At 45.9% G+C, this 11,283-nt stretch overlaps 1 protein-coding gene across 1 annotated transcript; it reads right to left on the bottom strand.

The window, feature by feature from the left end:
* Nucleotides 1–8,740: 8,740 nt before the first annotated feature.
* LOC136474331 (RAN GTPase-activating protein 2-like) lies at nucleotides 8,741–11,044 on the bottom strand. The gene is made up of 2 exons (XM_066471924.1): nucleotides 10,881–11,044; nucleotides 8,741–10,675 (listed from the first exon to the last, which is right to left on the bottom strand). Exon 2 carries the CDS (start codon nucleotides 10,643–10,645, stop codon nucleotides 9,014–9,016), a length of 1,632 nt encoding a protein of 543 aa, XP_066328021.1. The 5' UTR covers nucleotides 10,646–10,675; nucleotides 10,881–11,044; the 3' UTR covers nucleotides 8,741–9,013.
* Between the last annotated feature and the right edge of the window lie 239 nt (nucleotides 11,045–11,283).

Genomic DNA, 11,283 nt, shown 5'->3' with positions numbered 1-11,283 from the left:
CGAGTCCATAGCTCATGCATGCATATTTCTATGCAATTTTTTTCAAGTGCTAATGAGTGTTTGGTCTGGTTCCACGAGGGATAGATGCATTAGCTCTTTTATATGATTCATTATATTTCAGGTGTGCAATCATGAATTATGCCCTGACGACGGCCGATGCAATAAGTATCTATGCCGCAACTGCAAGAACAATGTCTCTCCATGCCTAAATCCTGTCGGTGGCATCGACGACCTGTTGGCGTGGTGCTGCAACTGCTGAAGCCATGAGATCCGTAGATGCTTGAATGGGTGTCAAGACTGGAGTTATGAGGAGGACGTGTCAGACCACCAGGTATCTTCTTGCACGGCTGCATGTAATTTGTACTACACAACCCACTTCATTTGACATGTATTATTTTTGGCATGTATTATTTTTGACTGATTCCATACTTACACGATGACATAGCCCTTAATTGAAAATCAGTCTTACTGAGTATGGGCTGTCAATAGACAAAAGATGGTCGATGCCATGAAAAACAGCCTCGAGCACCAAGGAAAGATGATAGACGACATGTCTAAGGCTGTGTTTAGTTCGCGAAATGAAAATTTTTGGATGTCACATCGGATGTTTTGGGGATGTCGGAAGGGGTTTTCGGATACTAATAAAAAAACTAATTACATAGCTCGCCTGGAAACTATGAGATAAATTTATTAAGCCTAATTAATCCATTATTAGCGCATGTTAGTTACTGTAGCACCTATGGCTAATTATGGACTAATTAGTCTTAAAACATTTGTCTCGCGATTTTCAACCAAACTGTGCAATTAGTTTTTTTTCGTCTATATTTAATACTCCATGCATGTGCAGCAAGATTCGATGTGATCGTTTGGGGTGAAAATTTTTGGGAACTAAACTAGGCCTAAGATTATCGGGGATCTCAGAAGGAAGGTCGAAGCCAACCTTGGCCAGATTTAAAAACCATGCCAATATATTGTAGTTTTATTGTAGTTCGAATAGAGTGATTTCTTGAACTATTTTGCCAAGTCGACACTATGTATTTTTTACTTGAATTACCAATGAGATCGTATTAGCCTGAGATCGTATCAGCCTGAGATCTTATCAATATCATCTAAAGCTTATGGTCTTCTTTATGTGAATTCAGTGCTAATAATCCTGTGCCAAATTATCTTATGCTTATGGTCTCCTTTATTATGTGAAGAGCTGTAAGAACGTAGAAGTTAAATGAGTAGAGCTCCGGCACCGAATTTTTCTTTCTATTGTTGTTTGAACCGACCATAGACTCGGCCAGTGTGATGTCTGAACTGAATGATGGTTCTGATTCTTCTGAATATCTGCACTTCCTTGCTTCCAGAGTATAGCGTTGATGATTTTGGCCCCTAAGCGCAGCACACGAACAGCCAGGGGTGTCTGCATGAGTCACTGATCGGTTCTAGAGTGAAGTTGATAGGGTAAACTAGACCATTAGTGCATTGAAATTGACGCGAGCCATGAAATTAAAATTGACGCGAGCCATCTAAATTGACGCCAGGCCACTGCGGCGATACTGGCAATAACAGAAAATATTTGCAATACTGGCAATATCAGGAAATATTTGCTTTTGATACGCCATATGAGTTGTTCACAGCAATGCTAGGTCATCATCCTTAGCTTCCCAAATAGAAATTAGCAACAAAAATGACTTTTACATAAGCATTTTGATTCCTGACCTCAATTCAAGGATAACCTAACATAGTATACATAGAGATAACACAAGTTCAGAAGCCGTTGCTAATTAAAGGATAACATAAGCATCTTGGAGCTCTAACGTTCGCTATCTTTGTAGTCATCTCTCTGAGTCGTGAAAAGCGTAGATCAACTACTTCACATCTTCTGCCTCATCACTTTCCAAACCCTGTAGTAGCAAGAGACAGTCAGGCAGTGCTGTCAGCACAAATTAAATATCAGCAGAGATGTTGCAATCCTAAAGAAACAAGATCAGTAAGATTAGTTTAAATAAGTCGACATGCAGTCACACATATCCACGATCAGTAAGATGTTGCAATCCTAAAGAAACAAAGTGTGACCTCAATCACAGTACCAGCTCATGGCCATGATCAACCATATAGCCATGATCAACCATGTTGCAATCCAAAACATGACTCAACTACTAGGCAAAGATTTAGAATAATTCATTCTGTGAGCGTTTAGCATTCCCTTCATCTGCTATCATCTGTTGGTTCAGACTAGCAGCCATGTTGTTGGCAGCCATGGCCTCAAGCCCTTGAAAGTGGCACTAGTACCTGTTGGTTCAGATGACCTGAAAAATAAACAAACATTAGCAGATGTCACTTAATTCTCTGTGTTTATCCATGTGCAAGCTATAATGCAGTATCCCAAAAAAGAGATAGAAAGTGGTGTAGAAGTGTTGTGCTTAGCTTTTAATGTTGTACAAGTGTTACCAGACAAAACAAGACTAAAACCGGCCTCACTTTATAGTTTTATAATCGCTATCACCACCGATCATTTAAGCAAAGGCAACTAGCTCTGAAATGCCAAAGTAACTACTCCTATGTCCTTGACACTAAATGATGAAATATCAGCCCCTTCTGCAAGGGAAAACTTCTCTTAAAATTTGCAATGATTAAAAAGAAGCTGACTGCTCCTTCCATTGAAGCAGATATGGTGGATGTGAGTTCTGTTAGGACACAAATAATAGACATCATGTACCAGAAAGGAAAATCTAACCGAGACAATTGCTGCACTAAACCATTTGCCTATCCAAAGAAATGCATGTTGCAGATATGAACAGGTATTCATCCTTACAAATAAAAATCATCAATGCATATACTCACACTAGCTTTGCCACTATACCATCAGGTTAGTTAAGTTAAATATAAGCAAAGCCTTCTTAAACAGGTAGTGCTCCAAAGCTTTTGAAGCTAATATAGAGAAAAACTTGCCTAGAAGAACAGAAATGCAAGCACTAATGTGTTGAATGACATGTCAATCCTGCCCAATGTTACAAATGCTCCAACTAAGCCACCAGAAATTCTGCAAACTATGAAAGTCAAAGTTGAACTGGCTGACAGAACTATAGTTGTATCAGTAGCTCTTCATACTTCTTTTCACAAAACTCAAAATTACACATGATGGCTGTGTCAAACTAAAAACCTAAGTCCAAGAACATTTAATTCAAGCTCATATCTACAAATGAGATTTGTTAATAAATAATTCACTAACTAAAGAGAGCATACTTGACAGTTTCTAACCTAGTATACGAAAATCATCAATCCTGTAAGACCATACCCCTTTTGCCAATTGGAAACAAGCACTGTATGCTATGATGAACACACAATTGCAAGTGATTTGTATGAACTACTCTAGTAGTTACGATATTATCTGAACTACAAATCAAAAGACATGAACTTGCAGCAGCGAGAAACCAACCTGGGTAACACCTACGCCGGGTAAAGTGCGCGAGAAGCGCGCAATGAGGTCAGCCGCGAGGGGGGCGCCGCCGCAGTTCACCGCCAAGAGCGTGGCCATGTGGGCGGCAGCGCCCGCGTCCGCTTCCTCGGCGGTGCGCACGATGGCCAGCAGCACCGGCGGCGCCAGCAGGAGGCGCGTGACGCCAAACCTGCCCATCGCAGATAGCACCGCGGCGGTGTCAAACCTACCCCTGGTCGTGTGCAGCACGCCAGCACTAGCGTCGGTGTCGGCACTGGCGCCTCCTCCTCATGGCGCGCTTGGATCTAGGTTTCATGGCCCCCATCCTCTCTTGCCTCCTCTTGCTCCACCATGGACGAACGCCGAGGGCGGCGCCCAAGCAGAGTACGGCGAGGAGGAGGGCGACGCCCGATGACGGCGAGGAGGAACGAGGGGTAGGGGTGGCCCATTGCCCTGCGCCCGGCCTCCTCCCATCGGCGGCGGCGGCGGCTCGCAGGACGGCGGCGGTGGAACCCTAGAAGAAGTAAACGACATATTCATTTAACTAACTATACTAATTGTATTATCCATCCTAACTATATTACTCAAAACATTATTTTTTGCATTTATAGAGTTACCGTTTTACCCTTTATCAAAAAAAAACTACGAGAATGGAATTACCGCCCAGTCCTAATCCCCACATTTGCGGAGGCAATGGAAGGCGATTTTTGCGCATATGGCCCACCGATCATAGACACAGCAATCGCCTCCCGTTGCCTCCGTCCCATTGCCTCCCGTTGCCTCCTACCTTTGTTGCCGTCGGATTGGCCGCTCTCGGTCGATGTCAGCCATCGAATTTTTCCCCAATTATTGTAAAAACTTTCATCCAAAGACAGATAAAACACTTTAAACATGCATCTGAAACACTTACAAAAACACCTGAAAAATACTAGAAAGCATTGTAAAAACATAAGCAATATTCAGATAAAACACTTGCAACATATGTGTGAAACATATGCAACATCCAAATAAACGCACTTGCAACGTACATATGGAAAACAGATAAAACATTGGGAACAGAAGCTTGCAACATACATGTACAACCATTGTAAAATATGCAACATCTCAATATACTTTTGCAACATACACATGAAACACTTGCAACATATACATATGAAGCAATTGAAACATAGGCTTGCAACATGCTTTTCACCTTTCTTCCATACGACGCGGCGTAGAGTGAGAGAACGGCCAGTTCTGACCAGCCAGCAGCTGAGGATGGTGGACGACGGCCGATGGGAGGTCGCGCCGACCAAGCCGACGGTGGACCGGGCGCCGGAGCCACCAAGGACGGAGGACAACAGCCACGAAACACGGGTGGAGGCAAGGAAATTGAGTGCGTAGGCAGGAGGAGGACGACGGTTGCGGGGGGCGATGGGAGGTCGCACTGCCCGGCAGTGGCAGACCTCCCGATCCGGCCGATGAGAGGTCGCACCGGCCAGGCTGGCGGCGGACCGGGCGCCGGAGCTTTCCAAGGATGGAGGATGACGCCCACGAAGCACGGGCAGAGGCAAGGAAGACGAGCGCGGTGGAGTCGGACGTGGAAGACGAGCGTGGTGGAGTCAGACATGGTGGATAAGGCCATGACAAGCGAACGGGCGTCTAGTTTTTTTTTATGCAGAAGCCGTCCGGACGGACGGACACTTTAACTGAAGCATTACCGATTTTCGAAATACAAATATGCAGGCTGCAGACATTAATAATAATAAAATGATAATAAGGTGGTGAAATTCCTTGTGATGTTGATGAACCTGCTCCACACCATTCCTATATGACAAATCATGATAAGTAGATCCCCCTCTGTGTTTCATAATGCTTGTTCATTGTTCATAGCTCATCATACAAAGAGCTAAGAGTATAACCTCAGCATCCTCTAGCATTCTGGCAAGCCTGCTATTCCTGAAAATTTTCAGCAAAGCTCCCACCCATCGCCATCCTCCTTGGAATCCACGTGCTTCAAAATGTCGCTACCACTGTCGTTGCCATCTTATCCGAGCACGCCCAGCTCTTGTGATTAGAAGAGTCCAGTGAAGAAGAAAGGCTGAGCGCTGCGACTTGCTCAATGACAGCCATCGGCATAGTTTGGCGGCCTGCGACTCTTCCCTGCAGGGCGAGCTCGAGCTCGCCGGAGAAGTGGCCGCCGTGGACGGTGGACCGAGCCTGGATGGACTAGGTGCAGAGCATCATCGTGATGCTGTAAATTCCTGGCGCCGTAGGCAGGGTCCCGTGAGCCAGTCCAGGTGCTTGCTCGCCACGACGGACGGCGCCACAGGGGTGCCTTCGAAGGTGCTGGCCACGGACATTGCTGGGGATTGGCATATGCATTTGAAACAATAGATTCGAGGCTCTGAAGAAACAAACAACAGAGTCGGGATTGGCATATGCATCTGAAAGACTGAAACAATAGATTCGAGGCTCCGAAGAAACAGTAGATGCGGATTGGCATATGCATTTGAAAACAGAGTATATGGGTCTACAACTCTACGTAACAAGATGCAGAAATGGTGCAGCAAGCCGGTGCCGTGTCGTGAAGTGAGAGGTCCAGGTGGTGGCTTCCTCTGGCGCTCAATGAGGCGTCGGCGGCAGCTAACGTTTCCCTTGGTCAAATTCAGGTAACTGGTGGAATCGGTGATTAGAGTGACATATGACATAGTAATAGTACAGACTTAACAAGTGAATTTACGGACCAAAGTAGGGTCACAAAGACAACCTGTAGTAGTAGGTCAACTATTAGTGCGCAGTCACCCAATAAAATTGTTGGGAAAATAGGTAGCGTCTATAAACCAGACCATATATAATGGAATAACGTCATGAACATAATAACATAATGAACAGGGGCTATTGTGTTTTTACCCCTGTTTTGTATCGAAATTATGATTTTACCCCTATTTTTTTTTACTTTGTGAATTTATCCTATGATTTCAAAACAAAGCATCAGTTTGCCCCTCCTCCGTCATCCACCCCGGTGTTAAACTTTGTACAAAAGGACATGAATGCCCGTGCGATTTTTTGCCCCTGTTTGTTATGCCTAATTGTGATTTTACCCTGATTTGAAATTAGACTTTTTTTATTGTATGCTGACAATTGATTAAATTTGGTTAAACATATTTGACACAACTTGTAATTATTTGAACTCAGATTTAATATTGATAAATATTTAAAATTTTGGCAACACCTTTGCTATATTTTGCTAGCATCATGACAACAATACGAAGAAGTTGAACTTGTCAGTTGTGAAGCTCTTGGCAGCTGCCCACATATTCTTCCCATAAAGAGTATCACGGTAACTTTTCTTCATATTCTTCCACAAAATAATAAGCCGCAGACGGGTTTCTGAAACTGCATGTGTCCCATCTCATGGAAACAATAACTTAATAAGCATAGACAATTTGACCATACCATTCTCCAGTGCTTCCTGTGCTGTGTGAAGTACCAAAATCGGCTCATTGCAAGGATCAGCACCCCAATACATCCTTCCATTGCCACCGTTCCCAACACTCTCCTCACCAGCACTTGACCGGACCGATCTGCCCGCCACACTACTGCCATTCCCTCTGCAGCGACCCGTAGATCGGACCTCCTGGCTCAGCTGCTCCTCGTCACCGTGGCCACAGCAACCAGAGAAGACCTTGCGAACACCATTGAGGCCGGCGGCACCCGGGCCTTCACGACGGCGTTGGAGCTGCGGAGGCCAGACTCGACGCTGGACCGTGAGCACCCAGCCTCGGTGGAAATGGAAGCGGCGGCGGCGGCGCAGGGCCGCAGCCTGTCCCGCTCCCGCGGAGAGAGCACCACCGAGGCGTGGTCGCAGCCCGGGAGCGGCACGCGCGGCGCGGGAGCGGCCATGGAGGATCTGCTGCTCCGGTCCTCGCTGTTGCCCGCGCCGACGGAGAAGCCGAGGCCCAGGCCCGGCGGCGGTAGAGGGACGAAGCGGGACGGGCGCCGTGGAGACCCGCTGCCAGGCGCAACTAGGAGCCGCGTCCAGGCACCAGAGCCGCCCGCTCCACCCGCCCTGATGCCGCTCCGCCCGCCCCTGCGCCCCGGCCCGCTCCGCGTCCACGTCGCCAGGCACCGCTGCCGCCCGCCCTGATGCCGCGACGCCCGCCCCCGCGTCCCGGGCCGCGCCCACGTCGCCCCGATGCCGCACTTGCTCCGCCCGCCTTGATGCCGACGCTGCTTCGAGCCGCCGTACCCACGCCGCACGCTCCGCCGCCTAGAACCGCACCGCCCGCTTCCTCCCTCTCCAATGCGGTCGGTGTCTTGGTGGAGTCAAGAAATAGCCAGAAAGGGATAAGGGGCAGTGTGGGCATTTGGACTTTTCTTTTCAGGTTTATAATTTTTTTAATTCATCTATTCAATGGGCATCTAACGGACATCCAAAGCAGGGGCAGACGGACGGTTTAGTTCAAAATAACAAGGACAAAAAGTAAAAAACACAAAGTTAAAAAAAATAAGGCCAAAATCACAATTGGAGTACTGGATAAGGGCAAGAACACAATTTTCCCTAATGAATAAGAGCGTTATAATCTATAATTAGAAATGAGATTAAACAAGATAATTGGTTTTACATAACAAAAACTGATTAAGGAACCACGGTAATCAAGACTGCTGCTAGCTTATACCAACTTGCATTAGATGAACAAAAATACAAAGCTAACCAGATGTCATGTAAAAAGCTGCGTCGATACAAGGGTGTGTTTTCTAATCCTCCTGAACTAACATTTTTATTGGAACTTGCAAGTATACGCTGAGTTTTCTAATCCTCTCTCCCTTCTCCCTCTCGCCCTCCCTCTCTCAAGATGCAACAAAGCAACAGCATTTAGGACTATGATATGCCATGTAACCATATACTTTACACTTGATGCAGACTCAGATTAAACAAAGTCAAGCAAAAGCAACACTATCAACCTACAAGCATGGACTACATGCCATCACAGATGAACTTACAAATATTTTCGGCATCAGCACAGCTACCCTTTCCCTTGGTCAAATTCTGGTAACTGGTGGAATCTGTGATTAGAGTGAACATATTACAGACCTAGCAAGTGAATTTACTGATCAAAGCATGGTCACAGAAACAACCTATAGTAGTAGGTCAACTACCAGTGCTTCCTCCAGCGCTCATTGTCACCAATGAGGCGTCGGCAGCAGCTATGTTTTCCCTTGGGTCAAATTCAGGTGACTGGTGGAATCTTATATTAGAGTGAACATACAAGTGAATTTACTGATCAAAGCAGGGGTCACAGAATAGTAGGTCAACTACCAGTGCGCAGTCACCCAAAAAAAATGTTGGGAAAATACATAGGATCTATAAATCAGACCATTTATAATGGAAAAGTGTCCTGAATATAACAGAATAAATAAGAGCAGTTCTAATCTATAATCAGATTGCACAAGATAATTGGTTTCACATAACAAAAACTGATTAAGGAACCCAGGATCAACAGCAGTGCAGAAAACTACTATATTTCTAACACATGGAAAGAAGGAATTATTAACTCGGTAATCAGGACTCTGCTACTAGCTTATATCTTAACTCAAGGACGGTCAATCATCCTGCTCAACCTTCACACTCTGCAGCTTTGAATCCAGCTCGTCCTCATTGTCCTCAGCATCCTCGTCCTCTTCCTCATCATCAGGCTCTCCATCAGGTTCATTCTCATCCAGTGAGCCCAGCACATCTAGGGATTTCTTACCAGCCTTCAGAATGTCCTTCACCTCATCAATCCCTTCATCAGAGATGAAATTTCCATTCATGTTCAGTTGCACAAAAGCTGGTTTATATGCGACTGCCCGCGCAAAGCACCGAGCTCCAACCCTCTGCAGCATATTTGTGCTCACATCAAGTTCCTTGAGATCTGTGTGGCCATCATCCAATGATTTTGCAATTATCACAGCACCATCATCCTTAAGTTCATTTTCAGCCAAGGTCAGCTTCTTGAGTGACTGCATTGCTGCTAGGCATTCAGCCAAAACCGGGGCTGCTTTTGCATTTATTTCATTTCCAGCAATTTCAAGGACCTCCAACTGTGGTGCTGACTGTTTGAGGGCTTTGGCAATTGCTATTGTACCCTCGTTCTCGAGATTGAGATCACTGAGATAAAGCTCGACAAGATCAGGAAGCTTTGGAAGGGTTTTGCTGAGAGCTAACCCTGCATCAACACCAAACAAGTTGTCCCTGAGATCAAGTTTCTTCAGACGAGTGCATGTCCCTAATGCCTCAGACAATGCGACTCCACCATCAGATCCTATCCTTGTTGCTGAGCACCTGAAACTCTCTACATTTGGAGAACGCTTAACCATCTCAGCGATATACATAGCACCTTCATCTCCAGTCATGTTGTTGTGAAAGTGAAGAACCTTGAGCTTCTCAGTTGCAGGAATAAGCTCAAATAGAGCTTTTGCAGCTTCCTCTGATATGCCATCATTCATCACATAGAGTTCTTCCAGGGATTCCTGTGATTTCAGGAGCTCACTGAATGCCCTGACACCCTTCTCACCCAAAGCGTTGTCAGAGATGTTCAGATATCTCAGGACAGAACCCTCTAATGCTTTGGAGAATATGCGCATCACATCAAGGGCTTCCTCCTCAGGCCTTCCTGCCACAAAATCTGAGATATCAACCTCTGTGAGCTGATTCTTAACTGCCTCAAGAATTGGCCCAGCAACATGAGCAGCACCAATACCAAAGCTCCTGTTGCTAAAGCAAATTCTTTTATACGAATTTCCTGGTTTGGTAAGTGGACTCAGCAGTTCCTTTGCTTCATCTGCCTCAATAAATGCACGCTTGCCACCAGATATATCTAGTACAATATCAGCAGGCACAGGAGGCGTATCAGCTACAGGTGCCTCCAGTTCTGCAGTAGTCCTTGGGCCTTTTTTCAGAACTTCCAACATCAGCTTGCTCGTTTCCTTTGCATATAGCTGGACAGCAGAACTCCCATCGCCATCTGGCTCCCTTTTGAAATGCTCATCAGCCGAGGCAAAGCAAAGTTCTTCAATCCTTTTTGCATTCTCATGAGCCTCTTGCTTGCCCAAAAGACCATACTTGCGAGAGAAAATGGACTCTGTGGACAGATTCTCTGTCATCCTCTCAACAAGCATGAGCCGTGTGCTTTCACTTGGTGGCCACAACTTTATAGAGAATGTCCTGGGTTGGAAATCTTGTGTTGAATCCATGTGACACAAGCTTGGACTTAACACAGCAACCTGTAATAGTAGAACATGCTTTACTAGCCTTGCTTTGATAACATAAGATATCGCAGTAGCAAAAAACACAACAATAAACCAACAATATGAACCAATTAAACTGTATTACACTTCTAATTTTATCAGATCCGAATACAAATCGCTTAAATTAGGGTTTGGGTGCTCAGCTTCGCACAGCAGGAACGGAAGAGAAGGGTGGGCGTACCTGGCGGAGCTTGTCGGCGGCGAAGGGCCGGAGAAGACCTGGCGAGGGACCGATGGAGACCTGGGCACCTGGACAGCGGCAGCGGTCGCCCTCGCCCAGTCGTCGCCACGAAAGGGCAGTGCTGTTTGGAATTAGGACCCGCGCGAGACCTCGTGTGGCTGTGGCCGCCGCCGTATGGAGAGCGAAATGTATTGCTAGGGCTAGGTTTGGAGTATATACGTGGGCTAGTTGGGCCACTCGGGGTATACGGGATGGGCTGGGTTTTAGCTCACCGGACATATAGGAAAGATAAATAAAGGAAAAAATCCACGGTACCTCACTCAATTTTTGCGAAAGTCCGTTTTTTCTCTCTAAACTTTAAAACTAGGCAAATCACCTTCCTCGACTTTTAAAACCATTCATC

Source organism: Miscanthus floridulus, chromosome 8 (assembly GCF_019320115.1).
Source record: "Miscanthus floridulus cultivar M001 chromosome 8, ASM1932011v1, whole genome shotgun sequence".
Lineage (NCBI taxonomy): Eukaryota > Viridiplantae > Streptophyta > Magnoliopsida > Poales > Poaceae > Miscanthus > Miscanthus floridulus.
The sequence above is the reverse complement of the archived record's forward strand: the minus strand, read 5'-3'. Positions and strand labels throughout refer to the sequence as shown.

Coding starts and splice junctions, on each gene's coding strand:
- LOC136474331 (XM_066471924.1), bottom strand. CDS start 10,645: ATGGATTCAACACAAGATTTCCAACCCAGGACATTCTCTATAAAGTTG.